A 23,806-nucleotide genomic window follows, 5' to 3' on the forward strand; every position below is an offset into this window, starting at 1 on the left:
TAGTTATCCTGGCTTGCTGTAAAATCAATTTTTTTATCTAGAATTTATAACAGTATGACTGACTACATATTTTGCTGTACATATTAAGCTAAATAGAAGCGTTTGATTGTATAAAGAATACATTTTTGACTAAATATAAATTGCTTTAACTCAGAGAAGATCAGAGATCAGTTACATTTATTCTCAGTGGACTGTACCTATACACACACCATGAGACTAAGGTATCAGTCATGTCATGTTTCAACGAACTAAGGCCGCTTATCCACCGAAGGTGAGGCAGGCTGGGCTAGCACAGATAGCTAAATCAAAATTTAATGCCCATTTTACGCTTTATATTGAATACAAGTTGCATAGTTACAAACTTATTTTGGTATTAAGTAAACATAATCTGTAGTATCTCTTCGCAATTGTGTTTTATACTCTATAAAAAACACTTACCATGAACGGAGTGATGCTAATGCAATAATACTTTTCCCCCGTTGCCTCATGTCTATGGTGGAAAAGGAACCGTAAATACAGATAACTATGATCTTATATTATGAGAACGGATTTAGGTTTTTATCGTAATCATCATCTTCTGCGAATGGGTTAGTGGGGTCGTTTTCTTCGTCTGCAAACGGGTTTTTGGACTCATCGTAATTTTCCTCCTCGAAGGGGTTTTTAGCGTTTGTGATTGCGCTGGAGATTTTCGGAGAATTTCCGGAACTGTTGGAGTTGCTAGCATTCCCTGGAAAAAAAAATAAAGCCTTTAGTTGCTGATTACCGTGAAATCGGATACTTAATAAAAAAAAAATATATATCCCGACGAATTGAGAACCTCCTCCTTTTTTTGAAGTCGGTTAAAAAACGATTGAGTCTCGCACAAGAAAAACCACGCTGAGTTCTAAAAGGTTCATATTAATCTGTTTCGTAGAGCCTCAAAGACATGGCACAATATGAAATCGCCATTTATCGAAGTCTCATTTATTCTTGCCTAAATACTAGGGATTCTGGAGTGGAGACAGCGACTATGACACTCGCCGGCTAGATGGCGTAAAGACTTGCATGTAGGCTGGTGAAGAAATACTGTATGGCAAATTGGTGACCCCGACACGATGATATAGCAAAAACCGCACCTGGTTTCCTACTGGCACTAGCCCCCCTATGCACGGGCTCGGGCTGGCTGAGGTTGGCCTCGAGGCTGCCGCTGTACTGCTGCTGCTCCAGCACCCTCATGCGGCCCTCGGGCACGGGCACGGTGGCGGAGGGCGCGGGGCCGGCGGGCGGGGGCGCCGGGTTTATGTATACTGTGGAGGGGGACAGTGTTTGTGAGGTTTATGAAGTTTAAAATTGGACTGTTAAATTGGTATCGTAGTGGTCAAAGTGAAATGTTTTTATTCAAAGATTTTATTTTATATTTCTGTTGTTGGATATGTTGAACTTCATTCTTCTTCTTCTTCTTCTTCCTAGTCTTTTCCTTATTTAGGGTCGGCTTTGTGCGTCATGTCACGCCATTTTACCCTTTCCTCTGTCATATCCTCATTCATATGTTGAACTTCATTATTTCACAAAATAAAATACCTACTTTTAATTTGGAATCAAGAAAACTTTGGAGAATTACAGAAGCAAGAAACGCCTGAAATTTATTTTGCAAATAAAATAGACGCTGCCGGTGATAACAATAAAGATGAATATAAGGATTAGAGGATTAGGCAGGCAAATCAGTTGTCAGCTCCGGATTTCCCAGGATACGCCAGACGTACTTATATAAAGTACAGTTGATATGTCACTCGGTGAGGCTCCTTCCCTCCACCATTACTATGGCATTCACTGAAACTGGAACACACACTCCAATATCACAACAATTCACCACTCACATTGTCTACTCTGCCCCTCCTGCAGCCGTAGCTTGGCTTCCGCCCCCGGCCCGTACGTCTGGACCGCGGGGGCGGTAAGCGTGGCGGGGGCGGCGGGGGCGGCAAGGGGCGCGGGGGCGGGCTCGGGCTCCGCGCCGTCCGTCACCTTGATCTTGTTGAAGAGGCCGCGACCGAAGTACTCAGATACTACCGCGTAGCTGGGAAGGAGGATAAATGTTTGTTGGAATGATTGAAAGAAATTGGTAAATACTTATCTTCTTACATATAATAGTTCGTCTTAGTGAAACGTATTTTATATTATTATTTTTATTTGTAAAATATATAGATAGTTTAGTATAAGTAGATAAGGTACCTGTATTTAAACTTCTCATTATAATGTTCTTACTTAAAGTTCCAAAATTATAAATAATGTGTTTTCTTCTTTATTCAAGTGAATGTGTATTGTTAGTATTCGGCGATGTATGGCAGATCTATTAAACATAATAATTAGGTTGCATGTCGTAATTTCGTAGATTTTTCGGCCATAAATATGGTTTTACAAAATAGGTAGGTATGGCTAAATAAAATTAAGTATGAGCTTGTAACAATGCGCAGCAGTAGACTGCTGGAACAAAACACTCTTTCCTCTGTTTTCCTCATGAATACAAAATCAATTGGTTAAAACTGAGGACATGATAGCCGACGACGCGACGACTGTAAGCATAATATACGTTTTTGTCGGTAAGTATTATTATTTTATTAAGACTACTTATCGAAAAGATAAATTCAGTAGGTATTTATTTCTGGTATAAATTAATAACCATATGTTGCATTGCTAATTTATTTTATAATGCATGGTCAGAGTGTATCATATAAAAACACGCAAATTCAATTTAAACTATCATAAAATATGTAATAATGATAACTGACCATCTGGGAATCATTTCACTAATTCTGTATCACTGAATCCAAAAGCACTTAGCATAAATCTGAATTTAAAACCAAAACTACCGGTTCTTTTATCACCAAACTGGTTCACACCTCAATAACAACCAATGATTTCACAAGAATAACACCGAAAAACTGTTTTTCCTCACAATAATCTCATAACAATTCCTATCACGCTAGTAAATTGTCTTTTAATTACCCGTCATAGGCATCTACTTCGCCATAACGGTAGCACCATGAAAGAAGCGATACCATCACTGGGTAGGCACACGTCGCAACACTGCTCCGATGTGAGCTATTGATAAGCGACTGTTTGATAATCCTATGTAATGCGCACAGTGTGAAACAGTGAACACACTAGTGTAATTATAACAGGTGTAAATAAGTAAGATGTTGCGTCGATAACAAGAAAATAAAACTAAGCTATAATAACGAAAGTACTCGTAGCTATTCATAAAAACTCAAGTCTTTCAACTGTAACTGAATGAAGTGTATAATAAATGAAACACCGGTCATTTCTATACAACATGATTACTGTGCATTTTCTTTAATCAAGAGTAAGTATGTTAAAAATGTTAATGCTATGATTGTTCTTGTTGTTTTCGAACGTGATTTAGTAATATCATAGGTATTTCTTTTCTTGAGGATTTTTCAATGATTTTGTTGAGCGTAGACTATGAAAATAATGTAAGATGTGTAAGACCTAATCCAGATAGCATAGATATTTTAATCAATTCTTTTATTTAGTTTTGAGCATTCTAAATACATACTCATAGCTGTATTATAAGAATAAGAATAAGAAATTTATTGGGTAACAGACTTCAGTAAGTAAAAATAATAATCATCTAGATTCACAATAACATCTTTTGTTAAATATATTTAAGTTATTATTATGGTTCACGTCGAAAATCACACAAGGTGGACCCTGTATTATGATTTCCGACGCTATTATGTTTATTGTTTGCAGATTAGCAATCTACCTAATCCTTTTTAAAGTAAGATAAAACCGTAAACTTTTGCCATAGATAAGATTAGTTTTATTAGACACGATAATCGCAATTTACACACATGAATATTTTAATAGGAGTGATAATTTTAGGCCTTCACATAAAAACAACAAAAATATTATTGGAGAAAATAAAGCCTTTTCCACTATGAAAATTAGAATTCACCTTTAATATATATTATAATGAAGTTGTTTATTTACATAGCTGGCTTATGCTATGGAGGACACTTGTTATAACAAAGAGAGCCGCCTGTTTAAATATGATTGTATTGCTCTACTTTTGCTACAAATAAATGTATAGACGAGGGATCTACTCTGAAATACGTAACAATAGGAGAGGAGAGAGGTAGATACAGGGAACCCGATTCTCTATGTAAGCACCCTCAGGCTGTTTTAAAAGCGAACATATGTCAAATATGTATCTAAAGTCTGTATTTATATGTCAGATTCTCCACGTTTCATTAATAGTCGATTGTACCGCCAATAGAACGTCACTGTCTTACAATCGACTGTTGATGAACCGTTCAGAATCTGTCAATTTAGTATCTGAGAAAAAAAACAGACTTTTTATATGCTCGCGAGACGCGGGAAAATGGCGTGCATTCCCGCGTGCGTCATGACATCTATCTATTCTATACTCTGCCATCGTCTTAAAGTACGAGGGCTACACCGAAAAGATCGGGAATAGAATACTTAGGAATAAATTAGAGTGAAACCTTTTTAGGGTTCCGTAGCCAAAATGGCAAAAACGGAACCCTTATAGTTTCGTCATGTCCGTCTGTCCGTCTGTCCGTCTGTCCGTCTGTCACAGCCGATTTACTCGGAAACTATAAGTACTACAGTGATGAAATTTGATGGGAATATGTGTTGTATGAACCGCTACAAAAATATGACACTAAATAGTAAAAAAAAGAATTGGGGGTGGGGCCCCCCATACATGTAACTGAGGGATGAAATTTTTTTTTTCGATGTACATACCCGTGTGAGGTATCAATGGAAAGGTCTTTTAAAATGATATAAAGTTTTCTAAAAAACATTTTTCTTAAAGTGAACGGTTTTTGAGATATCAGCTCTCAAAGTCGTAAAAAGTATGTCCCCCCCCCTCTATTTTTATAACTACGGGGTATAAAATTCTAAAAAAAATAGAGGTGATGCATGCTAATTAACTCTTTCAACGATTTTTGGTTTGATCAAAGTATCTCTTATAGTTTTTGAGATAGGTTGATTTAACTACGGAACCCTTTGTGCGCGAGCCCGACTCGCACTTGGCCGGTTTTGGTGTATCAAATGTAGTGTTTTTTCAAACATAATTCCATTTTCGAATTTTAAAAAAAGTAAAAAATAAAAGAGTATTGACCATTTGAATTTGACAAGTCGGTGTAAAAAATGGAGCTTACGCGGGAACATTTCCGTGCAATAATTTTTCACAACTTTCGTCGAGGTTTATCTCAAGAACAATGTCTCGCCGAGCTTGTTTCTATTTATAAACTTGAAGCACCAAGTAAAACGACTATATATCGTTGGTATTCTGAGTTTCGCTGTGGACGTTCCTCTCTTACCACAGTCCCTTCTACTGGTCGGCCAAAAACAGCGGTAACACAAGATAACATCGATGCTGTACGCCAGTTAATAAAAGAAGATAGACATGTGACATACGAGCAGATTCGGGCTTCTCTCAGCATTGGTATGACAGCCATTCAAACCATTTTACATGAAGAACTGGGTGTCAAGAAGTTAGTTTCGCGCTGGGTGCCCCACCGTTTGACCGAGGAACAAAAGTCGGCTCGTGTTAATTGGTGTCGATCTGCTCTGCAACGGTTCAATGGAGGCAGTTCAAATGCTGTCTACAATATCGTCTCTGGTGATGAATCGTGGATTTATTCATATGAGCCCGAAAGAAAACATCAATCGGCAGTTTGGGTCTTCGAAGGTGAGGTCAAGCCAACAAAAGTTATTCGCTCACGCAGCGTGTCGAAAAAAATGGTCGCTTCGTTTGTATCGAAAACTGGCCATGTGGCTACGATTCCATTACAAGAACAAAGGACGGTTACTGCTGATTGGTACACAACAGTTTGTTTGCCGGAAGTCGTAAGAGAACTTCGTAAAACTAACCCGAATCGTCGTATAATCCTTCACCACGATAATGCAAGCTCTCATACCGCCCGCAAAACAAGAACGTTTTTAAATATGGAAAACGTGGAGTTGATGGACCATCCTCCGTATAGCCCTGATCTGAGCCCCAATGATTATTTTACATTCCCAAGAATTAAAGATATGCTACGTGGTCAACGGTTTAGCGGCCCAGAAGAGGCGGTCGAAGCTTACAAATCAGCTGTTTTGACCGTATCCACTTCAGACTGGAATTACTGTTTCAATGATTGGTTTAATCAAATGAAAAAGTGCATTGAATGTCACGGAGACTACTTTGAAAAACAATAAAAGTAAATAATATTATGATATCTTTGTACTTTTTTCTATTCCCGATCATTTCGGTATCGCCCTCGTATCTACTCACAGGTCGTTTTCCTTCTGTAGTCGGTCGTGTAAGGGCGGCGTCTCAGCAGCGCACGCGATGACGTCACGCTGCGGGCGACTCTGGCGTACGGCTGTTTTTAACAGTCTGCGGATTTGATGATGCACGGGAAATTGCCCCGCACGCGTTTATACCAGTATTCATTGTAATGCGTAGTAAGTATATGCTCGCGAGACGCGGGAAAATGGCGTGCAATCCCCCGTGAGTGATGAAATCCGCATGCTGTTCTATACTCTACCATCGTAATTCGTATTTAAGCCTACTCACGGGTCGTGTTCCTTCTGCAACCGGTCGTGTAGCGTCTCTGCGGCGCGCGCGGTGACGTCGCGGCGCGGGCGGCTCGCGGCGCACGCGCAGCACTCTGATTCGGACTCCGAGTAGCTTTGGAAACAGCTGTGGGAAGAGATGGGTGGGGTTTAGGACACATCATAATTATAAAATATGTTAAAGAGGGCTTAATAGCCTCTTTAACTAGCCCTCTTTAACATATTTATAATTAAATGAAAATATATACATTATTTTAAACGACAGCCGAATATAATTGGAATCAATCGGTCTGAAGGTATTTTTGTGACGGCACTCATTGCTGATTATTTATGACAACACGTTTCACACCCATGACTGATAAATGACAACAGCAAACAAGACACTAACTGGTGGTGGTAGGAGTGTTGACGATTATCGTTGCGTGAGCGCATTTCGTGGCACGAGGCCCTGTAAATCGCTACAAACGTGACAGATTTTGATGAAATTGCGCACATGAATAGATTACACCCTGATTAACAGCCTAAATCGATAAATAATTATGCTTATAGATAATAGTTTTGAAATCATCATTGGAAAGCATTTTCATGACAGCACAATTTACACCCACTACAGACAATGGACAACATTTCAAAAAACTAAAGCTGCTATAAATAGAAAACCATTTCGAGATTTTGCTCTAAAGGCCACAAAAAAAATGTTTTTGTATTTTTTGGATGTATCATTTTCGAGAAAATCATAAAATAGTAAAAAAGTGCTGATGACGTCATGCATCAGGTGCGATGCATTTTGATGATCGAAGCCTATAGATTTAAAAACAAAGTAACTGTCATTTTCATTTTTGATTGACGTTGACGTTTTATCGTGACGTTGTTGTTTATTTGGGTCATTTTCATTAATTCTGTTCTGACACTTTCTGACTATTTTTTTTATTTATTATTAAGAGATGACCTCTATATAATATGTCCCAGAGCATGCCACCGCCTACACAGCTGAAAAAATGCTTCTGCTTATTTTTTTACATGATAAGTACCTACTTTCCATCATCAGAAATATCAAGGTCATTTGAAAATGACCCATTTGTTGGTTGGCATGTAAACAAAGTTTAAATGTCACTTGTCAGTGTCATTTTTGTTTTTTTTCGAGACTCAGGCAATAGACAAAAATAAAAATTGAGCCTAATATGTGACGTCACTTCCGGTTTTAAAATAATTAACTTTAAAGTTAAAAATAACATGCAAAAATTTATGTATATACAAAATAAAAAAATACGGGTCCACTAATTTTCTATAAACTTTCCGAATAACTAATAAAAATATAGGGTAAAGAAAATGAAATGTTGTCCATTGACAACAGCATACGAGACACTTACTGGTGGTGGTAAGAGTGTTGGCGCAGTTTTGATTGTCTTTGACGGCGTAGTACAACCTAAATCGATCTAGAATCATGATTTATTTCGATAAAAAATACCAACGGATGCATTTATATGACTGCACATTTCACACCCATTACAGATAATTGACAACAGCACATGAGACACTGACTGGTGGTGGTAGGAGTGTTTGCACAGTTTCGGTTGTCTTTGCCGGCATAATACCAACTTAAATTGATGTAGAATCATGATTTATTTCGATAAAAAATAACAAACGGGTGCATTTAAATGACTGCACATTTTACACCCACTACAGACAATTGACAACAGCACATGAGACACTAACTAGTGGTGGTAGGAGTGTCAGCACAGTTTCGCTTGTATTTGACGGCATGATACAACCTAAATTGATCTAGAATCATGATTTATTTCAACAAAAAACCCTTGAAATGCATTTTCATGACAGCTCATTTCACACCCACTACAGACATTTGACAACAGCACACGAGACACTGACTGGTGGTGGTAGGAGTGTTGGCACAGGAAGAGGACAGTCTATGTGACACTCCTAGTTGATAATTAACAGCACATGAGACACTGGAGTGGAGGCCGCGACTGGGCAAACGTAGTGTGTGACGCCCTCCGGCTAGATGGGGTGACGACTTGCGAAAGGTGGCTGATTATGATTGGATGCGGAAAGCTAAAGATCGCATCCAATGGCGTGCTTTGCGAGAGGCCTACATTCAGTAGTGGACTGCTATAGCCTCCTGACTCTTAGTAGAAATGTCAGATGCAGGAATTTTGGTTATTTTATGTTCTACATTTAGTCATTATACGGTCTGGAGGATAGGCTGATGATGATGATGATGACTGACTGGTGGTGGTAGGAGTGTTGGCACAGGAAGTGCACGGTGGGCAGCTCGAGCGGGCGCGCGCAGGCGGCACAACGGGAGCTCTGGAACGTGGCCGGCGACAGGCGTAGGGCTTCGATGTCGCTCTTCATTTTTTCGCTTTCCGTACGGTATTTGGAGGCGAGCTCTTGTTCGCGTGTGATGACTTCGTCTTCGGATTTTAGGACGTTCATTAGGTATCTGGGAAGAGATTGTGTTATTAATAGGGTGGTATAGGTAGGTTAATAACTTGAATATAATTTATACAACACACACTTAGCACTCTGTCTTCTGCCTTCCGTATTCCCTCAGCATCGGGCGTTCGAAGCTAAGACTGTCTGTTCATCGTATCTACTCGTGAACCTATCTTGTCTAACAGATTTTCCAAACGCCATGATCGTAAATATACAGATGAGACTACGCATGTATAAAATGTGATGTGTAATGAATGATCAATGATTTCTGAACTTACTTCCGTACATCCCCGAGCGTGTAGGTCGGCGTGCTGGTGAGGCAGTCGATCACCAGGATGGGCGACAGCAGCTTCTCTTGAGCTGCACAAAATATAAATGCATAGTTAGTTTATTTATCAAGATTGCCGTTATGAGCACTATTGTTATATGTCGCATATAACAATAGTGGCCGACGAATAGTATCGTGCATGTATTTTATGTACATGGGTTAATGCATCGATTAGCTGAATTGATTTGATTTCACAAAAAGTAGTTTTTGAACAAGTACGATTAGAACTTTACTACAAAGCGGCATATAGGGTCTTATTCCCTTACCAATAGCAGCTAGAACCTCCTGCAACAGCGCCGGCGGGGGCGGAGTGTACAGCAAGTCTAGCCACAGTCTAGGGCAGGCGGCGCCGCGGCGCTTGCACACGGCGGGCGCTTGTGGAAACTCCTAACCATTATGTATAGAGATGATATTGACTCTCTTATTTCCTAACCAATAGCAGCTAAAACCCCTGGCAATAACGCTACTGGTGGCGGAGAATGTAGCAAGTCTAACCACTGTCATGGCATTACAAAATGTATCTTATTCCCTTACCAATAGCAGCTAAAACCTCTTGCAACAAGGCGGGCGGGGCGGGGTATACAGCAGATATAACCACACTCCAAAACGACTCTTATCTTCTTACCAATAGCGGCTAAAACCTCCTGCAACAAGGCGGGCGGGGGCGGGGTGTACAGCAAGTCTAGCCACAGCCGGGGGCAGGCGGCGCCGCGGCGCTTGCACACGGCTAGCACTTGTGAACGCTCCTAAACATTGTGGATATAGTGATGATTATACAGGCATAATAACCCTTACCAATAGCAGCTAAAACCTCTTGCAACAAGGCCGGCGGAGGCATGGCACATTCAGAAAGTAGACCAAATTTTCATAAACGTCATAAAGACCCTTATTTCCTTACCAATAGCAGCTAGAACCTCCTGCAACAAGGCGGGCGGGGGCGGGGTGTACAGCAAGTCTAGCCACAGCCGGGGGCAGGCGGCGCCGCGGCGCTTGCACACGGCGAGCGCTTGTGTGGGCTCCGAGAGACGCAGGTGTAAGGCGAGTTGGGCGCGCCATCTGGTGGGGAGAGATAAGGGATTAATGTTACAGTTTAATTCGGGTAAGTTACATTTTTAAAGAAAAAATACTTTATTTGGCTTAGACAGCAATATTGAAAACAGAGCACTAAGTGCACAGAGCATTAAGTGGTATTAGGGTGAAGAGCGGCAGGTAGGTGTGAAGACTATGCTACTTGTGATCACTATTGGTTGAACAACTGTGTCGGTTTGCCAGACGCACTTAACTTTCTGACTGCTCCCTTATTGTTCGTTCACGAGTGTACGGAGAAGGGAGGGGAGACGACAGAGGGAGAGGGAAACAGCGTGAGGAAGAGAGAGGGAGAGGGGAGGAGAGTAGGGTCTGAGAGAGGAGAAATAGATAGAGAGAGGAAGATATATCGACTTTTTGGTCAACTCCTGGGTATGAAACTCACAGTTTGCTCTCCTCATACAGATGCAGGATGCCGTGCTTGAACCCCAGCATCTGGCACATGATGAGCACCTGGTCCTAGTCGTATGTCGCCGAGAGCGGGAGGGATAGAGGGAAGAGAGAGAGGGGGGGGGAAGGAGAGAGAGTAAGAGGGAGAGAGTTTGCTCAACTTCCGCGAATGGATTCATAGATTCATCATTACATTTAGATTAGATTTTTTAACTAAAGTTGAACTCACAGTTTGCTCTCCTCATACAGATGTAGGATGCCGTGCTTGAAGCCCAGCATCTGGCACATGATGAGCACTTGGTCCTTATCGTAAGTCGCCGACGGGTCTTTCAGCACTCGCATGATTTTCGACTCGTAGTCGGACTTTTCCGATTCTGATGAGGATTTCGCCCTGAGAATAGAAGTTGTGTTATAAAAAAAAAACGTTTAAAAAGAAAAAAAACATCGTAGGTAATTTTATTTTTTATGATGGTCAATAATTTATAACTACTCATCGTTCGGAAAGAGTATTGGGATAAAATCGGAGAAAAGAAACTTTACCATACCTGACTTTTACCATGAAAAAAGGACTCTAAAAAGTCGTCAAAACTGAACCACTGAGCCACCTAAAGCCTATATTAATTTCATCATAATATTTAATCAAACTTCACTAGACATAGGCCTCTCACAAGGAACGCCACAGCACACCGTCTTCAGCCTTCCACATCCATTGCCTACCTGACTACCTATTTAACCTAAGTTCCACTCACCAAACATTAATATAATGCTCCAACAAGGCATTATAGACCAGCGGGGTCGAAACCCCCGCTTCACTCATATGTTCCAGTAAATCTATCAGCAACTTGGAATGGTTCAGTAGGAGAGGAATGTAGTCATCAGGTCGAGCCATCTGTCTCTCTCTGACACCGCCGGAGAGAGTAGACTCGTCGACTAGAGGCGAGTTGCGCGGGCGGTAGTCCGTGCATAGGACTGAAAGAGACGGGTGTAGGTTTGTTAGTGTGGGTTAAAGTGGGTTTGGGAAGTTTTGAAAATTAAACTGTGAACATATTTATCATGGATTTGAAGAGACAAATATTGATCATGGAAAAATATTTATAGATTGTAAGAGATTTGATAGCTTGTTAGGACTTTTCATTCTAGAGATAAAAGTTTCATTTGACATCGTTATCACTTATTTTGTAGTGTTAAAAAGTTACTTACGTTTTAATAACTCTGTGCTTTCTTCAGGAGCATTTTGTATCAGGGTGTATGCGTACTTCTTCATGTACATTTCTGCAAGGAAACAAGCATTGATATAGTCCTTATCATAATTATATTACTTAATTACAAAGTTTAAGTTTAATCTCTTATATTGATGATGTTTAAAAGAGCTACTAACCGAAAGGGAGTGACTCGTCAGGAGAACATTCTGAACAACTTTTATTCTCCGATTTATTCTACGACTTTTGGAATTTCGCAAATAACTAAGATTCAATTGGAAACCACCGTATTAAACTTATTGAAGGATTCTAATCCAATTTTGTCACACATTTCATGTTCTATTCAAAGATCTGTTACGCATCTACCTGCGTCATCAAACTCCAGGTCCGCTATATAGTCCAACGCCTCAGTATACTGCTTCTTGTCTTGCAGCATGACTTGCAGCGCCCAGTCGTGGCGCCCGTGCTGCACCGCCAGGGTGATAGCGTCGTCGGCGCTCACTTGACGGACCACCTGGGAAGTAGAGAGGAGATTGTAGATGTAGATGTGAATGAAATGTAGCGTGGGACGCCCTCAAACCCGCTGGACCGACTACCTCGGAGTAGTCGCTGATAGTAGTTTTATGAGGCGTCCCTTTGGGAGAATAGTATGACTAGTCTAGTTTACCAATGCCTGTTGATACTGCTCTTGATAAATATAAATAAATTCATTTATTTCAGGTAATTTTTCATAATTACAAAAATAACCCATAGTTGTTGTTAGTAACATAATGTGATAATAGTTGTTGTTAGTAACACAGTGTGAAATTTTAAAAGAGATCCCAATTCACCATTTATTTGAAACATAATCAGATCAAAATATAGCTACTTATTGTGTAATGTTTCTATCAAGGACACTTTATAAATTGTAGAAAATTAAAATATACATCACTTACCTTGATCGCAACGTCGACGTCAAACTCAATCGCTCTGTCCTTCGAGTTAATAAAATCCTTCAACTTCCCCTGTTGGTCATGCTGATCGATCTTCACATAACACGTCAACAGCAAAGTCGTATGATCTTCAGTCGCATAGCCCTTCTTATGTAGCTCTTCTAGGTATATAATGAGTGGCTCTAAATGCCTCGATTCTAGATACTTTCGAATTACGTAAGAGGTTTCTAGCCAGCCTATCGTTTTTACGTATTGGTCGATTGCGCCTTTTAAGTCACCCTGAAAAGGTGAAATAAGATGTTTAGTAATCTTATGTTCTCTTTAACACTTATTTGAATAAGGTATAGCATAATACGATAACTTCAAGCAAAAATAAAATGTCTTTAAGTTATGAATCAGTTGAATACTATATTTCTAAGTAATGCTTACCTTAGCATACAAATGATCACCATACTGCTTATGAATCTCGGTCAACCCTTCCGCATCATAATGCTGGCTGCTCGCGATCCTTATCGCCACATCATAAAGATTTTTTTTGAACAACAACGTCAGCTTCGACTGTAGATCCTTCTCATCCAAATATATCAGCCCCTTGCTCTTAGTCAGTATATAAAACGAGCCCCATTCGGTAATGATGGCGTCAATCTCGTCGAAGGTTTTGGAGAAGACTATGAATTTGTTCTGTATGTCTAGTATGGTGACGTGATGTGACTTGGGGGTGGGGGCGTTGCTTGTGGATGCGTTGTCGTTTTTTGGGGGTGTTTCGTTGGTGGTGATGACGAGGTAGCTGCGGAACCAGTCGAGACGGACTTTTTCGCCTTCGAGCGCGTAGCACGGGCCGCGGCCGTCAGTCGTGTAGCAGTATATCGCCTGGAAAAATACAGTTACATGTAGTTTATAAAATACACTTTTCATTCGGTCATCGAGTATCGTTACGCACAGTCGCTCGCGCACTTGCTCCTCAGTTTATACGGTTCTCAACCTTTTCCTTCGAAAAATGTACAAGTGTGGTCGTTGTGACTCTGAGATGTCTGACGGGGCTCTGTGCAGCGTTTGCAGCCGTCACTACGATTTTCCCTGCTCTGGCATCACTGAGGCCGGTTATCGCAAGCTTGGTGACAGGAAGGCTACATGGCGCTGTCCCTCGTGCAAGGCGGGATCATCACCTCAGGTAACACGATCAGTCGCTGTACCAAATGTTGAACAACTTTATAAGGAATTGCAACTTATTTCCAAAAAGCTGGCACCACTCACTACGCTCGTCGATGATGTCAAAACCATAAGATCTGACATAGATGGGCTCATGGCCTCAGTCGAAAATGCCCATGCTTCGATTAAGGACTTCAACGAATCCGTCAATGTTCTGAGCTCTAGACTCAAATTTGTCGAGGAAAAAATCGATGTTATTCCCGATCTCGAAAAGAAATTGGCGGATATTCAAGAAGAATCTAACCAGCGCGAACAATGGCTGAGAGCCAACAACGTGGAAATTAAAGGAGTACCTCAGAAGCAGGGAGAAAACCTTCTCGACATCGTCGTGAATATTGGCAGTGGGATAAAGTATCCAGTTGCTAAGACAAATATCAATTATGTGGCTAGGGTGCCGTCGCGTGATACCTCCGCGCCTAAACCCATAATAGTCTCTTTCTTAAATAGATACATGAAAGAGGACTTCATTGCTGCAGCTCGATCTTTGAACAAGTCCCTAACCCCCGAAGATATTAAGCTACAAGGCACATCGAGAGTGTACATTAATGATCATCTCACGGTCTCTAATAAACAACTTTTGCTGAAGACCAAAGAGGCTGCACGTAAAAATGACTTTCAATTCGTCTGGGTCAAACACTGCAAAATACTGGTTCGCAAAAATACCACTTCACACATCATTCAAATACGCTCAGCAAACGACATCAGTAAAATTGTATAAAAGCGTGCTTGCCTATTGTGCTAATATTCTCATTTTAATTTCAAATGTTGTTAATTTTTGTCACCTAAAATGTTTGAGAATCACTGATCCCATTCTAAACGATAATGTTTTAAAATTTAACTTCACTACCGCACGATACCACTTGTTCTTCCCGAACTTACGTAAGGGGGCAACTAATCTGTACCTTAATACGACTGCACTTGTGTCGCTATTGCCTTGTGAATACTGTGGCTACCTTTTTCTGTTTACCTGCTATGTAATGATAATGAATCTTATCGCACTTGTTTGCTTATTGAGCTTAGATCTAATAAAAATGGCAACTTATTTTTATTTCTTAATGATATTTGTCTGTGTTTTGTGTTTATGCACAGCGTATTATGGTGTTTATTTTATTGCATTGTATGTATTCATAACTTATGGTTATATTCTGAGCATGATTGTAATAGTTACGGATACACATCTATTTCGGAGCCAGTGCCGATTGTATGGTAAAAGTATTATTGTGAGTTTTTATTCCTACGAATATTTCGATGTGACTGTGGTTTCAAACTGGGTTTGCTATCTTATTTTACACACATACAAATTCATAATGCACCTTATACGGTGAATAAAATGAATAGTGACTTATCCGAGCAATTGTTACTTTTATACGATGGTTAACTTAAATATTTATCATCAGAATGTTCGGGGTTTGCGAACCAAAACCGAGGTTTTTATTCACAACGTATTGCTCAATGATTATGACGTCATTACTATAAGTGAGTCATGGCTTCTTAGCAGTATCGCAGATTCAGAATTATTCGATAGTAGATATATTGTGTATCGACGGGACCGTGATTACTTAGCCACTAGGCAATCGTTGGGTGGTGGAGTGGCTATAGCAGTAAAGCGCAGTCTTCGATCAACATGCAACTATACATGGCAGTCCTCGGCCGAGGATATTTGGGTGACCATTAATTATAAAGATTCTTTAAGCAAACGGGTTTTAAAACTAAATATCTGTACTTTATACCTTTGTAGCATGAATTTCGGTAACAGTTTCTCCCAGCAACTATCAAATTTCACAAATCAACTAACCAATTTATGTTCTTCTCATAGTGACGACATATTTCTTGTACTGGGTGATTTTAACATGAGTGACATAACTTGGTCAACAGCATCAAATGACTTTCTAGTACCATCTGGACTATCAGGTGACCATGTGTTTAATTTTGTTGATTCACTCAATCTGTGTAATTTACACCAGTACAATAAAATTTATAACAACTTTGGTCGCCTGCTGGACTTAGTATTATCGAATATAACTGTCTCAGTCGGTGAATGTGTGGACCCCCTGGTGCCTGAAGATCCTCATCACAAAGCCTTGTTTATCGACCTTTCGTTATCCACCACTACTCCCCTCTCCACAAACCCGCATGTTTCCTATTCGTACTCTCGTGCTGATTATGCCAACATCAGGAAAAGTATTAGTCAAATAAATTGGCATGATAAATTTAAATCCCATGATCTAGATGGAGCGGTGGATATATTCTACACTTTGATATACTCAATAAGAGATAAATTTGTACCTACCCGTCGGGTTGGCAACGATTCACACCCACCCTGGTTTAATTCGGCACTAGTCAAAATATTAAAAGAAAAACATAAATATTTCAAAAAATTTAAAACTTATGGAAATATAGCTGACGAACTCTCATTTAAAACCCTAAGAGAAAGAGCTAAAAAAATTGAAAATGAATGCTATTTAAAATATATAATGTCTATTGAATCCGCCATAGCCCATAGTCCTAAAGCATTCTGGTCCTATATTAAGTTGAAGCAAGGAACCAGCTCTGTTCCCTCTAGCGTTTCCTATGCAGGTGTATCTAGTGACAATGGTCCTGGTATATCGGAGCTATTCTCTTCCTATTTCCACTCCACTTTTATCCAAAATAATTCCTCAATTTATAAACCATGTAATGATGATAATATTATAGCTTCTGCATGTGACATCTCATCCATTGAAGTAAGAATTAGTGAAGTAGAACGGTTGCTTAAGTCCTTAGATTTATCAAAATCTGCAGGACCTGATGAACTACCAGCTTTATTTATTTCAAACTGTGCCTCTGAATTATCTTTACCGATATCTATCCTCTTCAATAGATCACTGAACGAAGGTACTGTTCCGCTACGCTGGAAACTAGCATTTATTTCACCCATTCACAAAAAGGGACCTAAGGATCAGGCAGATAACTACAGACCAATCTCTAAATTGTGCCTTATCGCGAAGGTGCTGGAACGAATTGTCTTCAACCAACTTTACAATAGACTTAAGTCATCTTTCAGCCCTGCTCAGCATGGTTTTCTTAAAGGGCGATCCACTGTTTCCAATTTAATAATATTAAATGATTTTGTTACTGATGAGATGGACAATAATAATCAGGTCGCTACAATCTACACTGATTATAGTAAGGCCTTCGATCGTATAGACCACAATTTGCTTCTAAAAAAGCTTAAACTTATTGGAGTAAGTGGAGATTTACTGAAATGGTTTGGCTCGTATCTGAATAATCGAAACCAAGCTGTAGTGCTCAACGGGTTTACCTCCTCTTGGAGAAGCGTTCCATCAGGCGTCCCTCAAGGATCCCTTTTAGGGCCTCTACTTTTTATCATTTTCATCAACGACATTGACATCTGCTTTAAAAATTCGAATTATTTGTTATTCGCTGATGATATGAAAATATTTAGAAAGGTCAACAACTCCTTAGATGAAATGCTTCTCCAGGATGATCTTCAGAGACTCGGCCATTACTGCTCAGCTAACGGCCTTGACCTTAATGTTGACAAGTGCTATTTTATAGTATTTAGTCGGAAACGCAAGAAATACATGTGCACTTTCAAAATTGATGATCAGGTTCTTCAACAAGTATATAGCACTAAAGATCTAGGTGTCACTCATGACTCAAAACTTCTGTTTGACTCGCATATTGACAACATTGTAGGTAAAGCATGTAGGGCTATGGGTTTTATTATGCGCGTCTCAAAGCCATTTAAGTCAATGAAAACCTTAAAAATCCTTTACTGTTCCTATGTCCGTAGTCATCTAGAATATGCGAGTCAAATTTGGAATCCGAGGTATGGGGTTTATATAGATAGATTGGAGAGAATACAGAAAAAGTTTACCCGTTTTCTAGGTTTCAAGTTTAAATTGCCTAAAACGAGCTATCTCGAAAGATGCATAAAGTGTCACCTTATACCCCTCGAAACTCGCAGAGAAATTGCTGATGTCTTGTTCTTGGCCAAAATATTGAAGGGATTTATTGATTGCCCGGCATTGCTGTCTAAGATAGGTCTAAGAGTCCCCTCGCGGCAAACTCGTTTGAAACCATTATTACATGTACCCAACTCTAGCAGTAATTACAGACAAAATTCCTACCTTATTAGAGCCTGTAGATCTTTCAACAAACGATTCACGGGGTCCGAGGTGGATGTGTTCTGCAGCAGCTTGCCCATCTTGCGTCAGCAGCTCATAGATGTATGCTCAGGTGCACAAGGCGGTACGTAGCGTAAGTTCTTCTTTGATATTATTTCTTTTTCTGTGTGTGTGTGTTTTTTTATTTTGTTTTATTTCATGTGGTTCATGATTCTCAATTGTTCAGGATTAAGTATGTGATTCTCGTTATTTTACTGTAGTAGGTTTGCACGTAGCCAATGTGTAATTGTAAATTTATAATAATGTAACTAATAGACCTTTATGTTTCCGTTGTGGCTGTAGGTAGGCATATATCCTATAAGAATACTTAACCTTATCTTATTGTTAAATCCTACCTTCAGTCACCATATATTTTTTTTTATTATATGCGGGGACCTATTAATGGCATCAAGAAATTATTAAGTTCTGTTGTATTGTTTTTAGTACATGCTGTTGGTTCTCCATGAAAATGTTAAAATAAAAATAAAAAAAATAAACACTATTGTGTCTTATTTAAGGAGTCTACACACCAAACCCGCCGACCCGCCGACACAGCCCGGCGGCTTGGTGTCGGCGACCCAAACCCGCCAACCCGCCAACATGTGTCATGGGGCTGTGTCGGTGAGTTAGTCGGCGGCAAGAAATCAGTACAACTTTTTTAGTTAGTGATTGCAGTGTGTACGAACGTGGAGTGTCGGCGCGGCGGGCAACTGAGCGTGCGCGTACGCAAGTCGCCGGACATGCCGCCGACTTGCACGCGCGGGTACGAGTCGCCGACATGATTCTTGAAACAATGTCGCCGACACCAAGCCGCCGGGCTGTGTCGGCGGGTCGGCGGGTTTGGTGTGTAGACTCCTTTAGATGCTGGCTGAGCCAACCCTGGCTGGCCAACCTTCATTGATTTTTTGGATCTTTTTTTTCTCGTACAGTGTAAAAGGGGTAGTTATGTCATAGCAGTCAAAGAACTTATACATACATAATGATGTAATTTGGTATTTGTTTTTTTATTCACAGAACTATAGCACTAATAGTGCGGTGATTACAATATTTTCGTAGCTCCGTTAACGTTGCCTATCGTCAACTGTCACTGTCAAAATGTAAGGCAAATTTGTTTGTTCCAAAAATGACTACGTTGGCACTGTTCTTTTTAACCGACTTCGAAAAAAGGCGGAGGTTCTCAATTCGTCTGTATTTTTACATATGTTTGTGTAGTATCGTACAACGCTAGCGTATTGCCACGTTAGTCTGTGATAGGGGCTCAGTACCTGCGGAGACGCGAGCATGAGGCTGGCGTCGCACAGCACGCCGCAGCCCCGCACCGCGCCCATGCGGTCGAGCGTCGCCACTGTACATCGACACTGTGCCGCCGACACTACACAGCTACAGCACTGTACCTGCGGAGACGCGAGCATGAGGCTGGCGTCGCACAGCACGCCGCAGCCCCGCACCGCGCCCATGCGGTCGAGCGTCGCCACTGTACACCGACACTGTGCCGCCGACACTACACAGCTACAGCACTGTACCTGCGGAGACGCGAGCATGAGGCTGGCGTCGCACAGCACGCCGCAGCCCCGCACCGCGCCCATGCGGTCGAGCGTCGCCACTGTACATCGACACTGTGCCGCCGACACTACACAGCTACAGCACTGTACCTGCGGAGACGCGAGCATGAGGCTGGCGTCGCACAGCACGCCGCAGCCCCGCACCGCGCCCATGCGGTCGAGCGTCGCGCAGCGTTCGGAGTCCCCACTGTACACTGACACTGTGCCCGCAGAGACTATGAAGAGCTTGTCTGTGCCTCTGCGGAGGAATAGGTTGATTTTATGTTGGTGGAAATGGAGTCATTGTGAATGCATTTGGAGCCGTAAAGATGACATTTATAGTCTGTAAAGTTGAAATGTTTGTTAACTTTATCTCTCACAAAGTGACTGTTTCATGGTGAACAAGAATAACTATACCTATAAAAGTGTGTTTTATTGCAAAAATAAATATCCTAATATTATAAACGTGAAAGGTTTTACGTACGGAAGGGTGAATGATTATTTCTCTATCACGGGAAAACGGCTGGGCCAATTTTGATGAAATCTGTTGCAACACACCTTGGAACACCCTGTATACTCACTGGAAGAACAGTCCGGTGATGGGGCTACTGCCAGTATCTGTCAATGTCTTCATCTTGCCGCTGCGCTGTCGCGTGATGTCGCCGCGGAAGAGAGACACGGAACCGTCTTGGAAACCCACTGCCATTAGGTTCTGAAAGAAGTAAACGTTTCTTAGCTCTAGTTAGATTTAGTAGGGGTCATCATTATTTTTTTACGAAGTTAATAACCCATTGGACATGCTTAATCCCCTGCACGGCTTTCTAAAAAAGCTCAAGTCAAGGAGCATTCATGTAAAATGGCATAACTCACACAGCTGGTAATGATGCACTACAGGACATGGACTGAATTATAGAGATAGACAAGTTATACAAATATCTTGAATCTTGTCACAATCGAAATTATCCAATTGCACCACCCAGTCATCATAAGTAAGTAAGTATCTCATTCCGATGCACAGCTATGGTCTTCATGCCTTCACAGTAAATATAATACCTTATTCTGGTGCACGGCGAGCGCGGTGGCGGGCGTGGCGCGCATGTGCGACGGTACCGCACGCGACGCAAGCACGCACGCGAGCCCGCCGTGCCGCGCCGTGCGGGACCAGTCCCACACTTTGAGCATGGGGGCTTCAGGAGACTAGCCAGTGTAGTGGCGTCACATACAAAGCGCATAATAGTCATGCGCTACCTCGAAGACTGGAGGGTTTTGCCATAATCTCCACACTAAGGCGAGTTGAAGATATTATTATAACATAACACAATCACACAACAAATATTTGCCCAAACAAGTTTTGAACGCGGGTTTCATAAGATTGCTTCAGGAGTCATACAATCGCAGTATAATGGCGTCATTAAGTACCTTATTCAGACAATGTTTCTTCACTAATATCTGCCCCTGACAGTTATTAAACCCGCAACCCTAGGCACAGCCAGTCAGATTCACTAAACAGCTACACCATCTGGTCGTCATAACCCTATAGTAAAGAAAATACCTTGCTACAACAGCTATGCAAAATACCTTATTCTGGTGCACGGCGAGCGCGGTGGCGGGCGTGGCGCGCATGTGCGACGGTACCGCACGCGACGCACGCACGCACGCGGGCCCGCCGTGCCGCGCCGTGCGGGACCAGTCCCACACTTTCAGCATGGGGTTCACTACAGGTTCGTCGTCCTGGGGGGATAGATAAACAGTAAATAGGTAAGATCAGGTTCAGGTCTGAGGGGCAAAGAATTGCCAAGCCATAGACTAGACATATTTAAGGTGTGCCTGTCAGTGGCCCATCATAAGTAATAATTCACGATTTTGCAATGAATTCCAACTAGAAAGGTGAGTTTGTGAATTGATACAAGGGACACAATGTGCTGCTAGGTATTGTAATCAATTTCCATATTATAATGATGCAGCTAGAAGATCGTGAACATTGTGATAACACATTGTTAAAGGAGCAAATACCAATAATATCTATTTATTCTTGTGTCAGTGACAAAGGCAATAGCTTCACTAGGTTTGGCACTGTGAAGGATTGGTTAGTCAGATAGATAGATTTTGTTGGAAGCATATATAGATAAAAGATAAAAGATAAAAATTCTTTATTCGGTACACCACACAGCACACACCAAAAATCCACAAGAAAAAACACAAAAACAAAAAAAAAGAAAATAACAAATAAAAAACCTTATATAATATAGACTTATAAGTAATAGCGGTGTGTGTTGTCCAGCACCGAAAAGGCCCGCGCCTCAGCTTACACCGCTTCAAGTGAGGTGGCATCCACCCACCTGACGCGGCACTGATTTTCAGTCGCGTCCTTCCGTGACTATCTCCCATCTATTGAGACATCTGATACCTAAGTGTACAATATAATAATAATACGGTAATATTATAAATAAATAGATATAATACGTAAATACCAATAGTAAATACATATCATAAGTATATACTACACATATAAGTAACATGTGAAATGTAACTCAAGGAGGCTAATTTCATGCATGCATAGAAGATGTAAATTACAAAGGCAACACTCACACCAATAGTAACCAAGTACGGGTCATGTGGCAACTGTTGCATGAGTGTCAGGGACAGCTCGTAGGCTTTGAAGGAGGTGATGTCCCAAGAGCGGGACACGAGGTGGGCCCAGCCCGTGGCCTCGCCCAGCACCACGTGGGCATTGCCGCTGGTTGTCACCGATATGTTTGCATCCTGAAACATGGAGTAGATAGATTAAAGATTATGTATATCTTAAGAATACTTTAAAATATGTAGTGATAATTTTAAATTTTCTAAGATTCAAACAATGGTATTTTGACTTTTAGCTTTTTCTTTTACTTACAATTTTGTTTCAGGAGTTTATTTGTCATAGTATAGGTAATAGTAGAAATAATAATAAGTACTAGGTACTATATTCAAAGTAAGATAGGTACCATAGGTATTTTAGTCAGGATTTTATTCATTTGTTATGTTAAGATACCTGCATGATTCAAAATAATATGGGTAACTAAAATAGATCAGGCAAAGATTATAATATTTTTATTTAAATAATGCAAGAAAAAGGAATAGTTGAGTTAACAAAAGGTAAATTAATTATCAGAATATCTCTCATACCTGCAAACACTCAGCAATTTTTCCATTATCAGCATTGTTTTGTAAATCGAAGAACGTGAAACGGCGCCACTGAAACGGAAAATGGTTGCTTTCAGCTGGTGTGTACAAATAAAACACAAATACTTGTATTGAATCAGATTGAAAGTGGAATAATTAAAAAGGCAGCTCTTCGAAATGTAACTGATGAGCAAACAATAGGCAGCCTAAATTTAAAGCTATAAGGCAATAATTTGGTTACTTAGTAGGCGTATTTACCTAAGTATTTAAAAAGTAATGATGAAAAATACTTTTGTTATGATTAAAATTTGCAAATCTTTACCTCTGAATTTCGAACTTACCTCCAAAAAAGCCATAATTATGATTTATTTGTATATTTTCATTGCACGGGGTACTGTTAAAAAGAGATCTACAAAGCACAAATAATGAAATTACAAAATTAAAACAAATTAATTTTTGTAACCCGAAACACGAAAGATTGTCCAACAAACAACTGTCATCTGTCAGTGCGAGTGCCATCCGATATAGATCTGTCACTGAAAAGATACCTACTCTGTGAACAGCACCTTCAGAATAATAGCATAAAATATTAAATCTTGCGTTCTGAATCTAAGCTTGACTTGACTGCAGTGGATTGTGGGTGGGTGCACACTGCACAAGGACTTTGTAAGGTTGAGTGGTGCGTTGAGCGAGCGTCCGCGTCCATCTGCGATAGCCATATCGCGTACCGGAAGCGGGTGTATAACCA

The 23,806-nt window shown here is 40.7% G+C and overlaps 1 protein-coding gene across 3 annotated transcripts; it reads right to left on the minus strand.

The window, feature by feature from the left end:
* Positions 1-181: 181 nt before the first annotated feature.
* On the minus strand, positions 182-23,566 carry LOC105396083 (vacuolar protein sorting-associated protein 11 homolog). Of its 3 annotated transcripts, XM_048625114.1 has the most exons (19): positions 23,400-23,566; positions 23,062-23,130; positions 22,486-22,659; positions 21,475-21,627; positions 20,478-20,608; positions 20,008-20,155; positions 13,407-13,847; positions 12,981-13,256; positions 12,412-12,559; positions 12,047-12,118; positions 11,596-11,815; positions 11,076-11,237; positions 10,269-10,426; positions 9,321-9,402; positions 8,834-9,049; positions 6,590-6,715; positions 1,857-2,053; positions 1,116-1,286; positions 182-727 (listed from the first exon to the last, which is right to left on the minus strand). In XM_048625114.1, exons 1-19 carry the CDS (start codon positions 23,412-23,414, stop codon positions 537-539), a joined length of 3,150 nt encoding a protein of 1,049 aa, XP_048481071.1. In that variant the 5' UTR covers positions 23,415-23,566; the 3' UTR covers positions 182-536. The 3 variants fall into 3 exon arrangements, with proteins under 3 accessions (XP_048481071.1, XP_048481068.1, XP_048481069.1); XM_048625111.1 differs by lacking the exons at positions 21,475-21,627; positions 22,486-22,659; positions 23,062-23,130; positions 23,400-23,566 and adding an exon at positions 20,950-21,082; XM_048625112.1 differs by lacking the exons at positions 20,008-20,155; positions 20,478-20,608; positions 21,475-21,627; ... (1 more) ...; positions 23,062-23,130; positions 23,400-23,566 and adding an exon at positions 19,621-19,978.
* Between the last annotated feature and the right edge of the window lie 240 nt (positions 23,567-23,806).

Source organism: Plutella xylostella, chromosome 3 (assembly GCF_932276165.1).
Source record: "Plutella xylostella chromosome 3, ilPluXylo3.1, whole genome shotgun sequence".
Lineage (NCBI taxonomy): Eukaryota > Metazoa > Arthropoda > Insecta > Lepidoptera > Plutellidae > Plutella > Plutella xylostella.

Coding starts and splice junctions, on each gene's coding strand:
- LOC105396083 (XM_048625114.1), bottom strand. Junction 21,628..22,485: donor CGTACTTGGTTACTATTGGT/GTGAGTGTTGCC, acceptor CTATCCCCCCAG/GACGACGAACCTGTAGTGAA. Junction 11,238..11,595: donor GAGCATTATATTAATGTTTG/GTGAGTGGAACT, acceptor TTCTATTCTCAG/GGCGAAATCCTCATCAGAAT.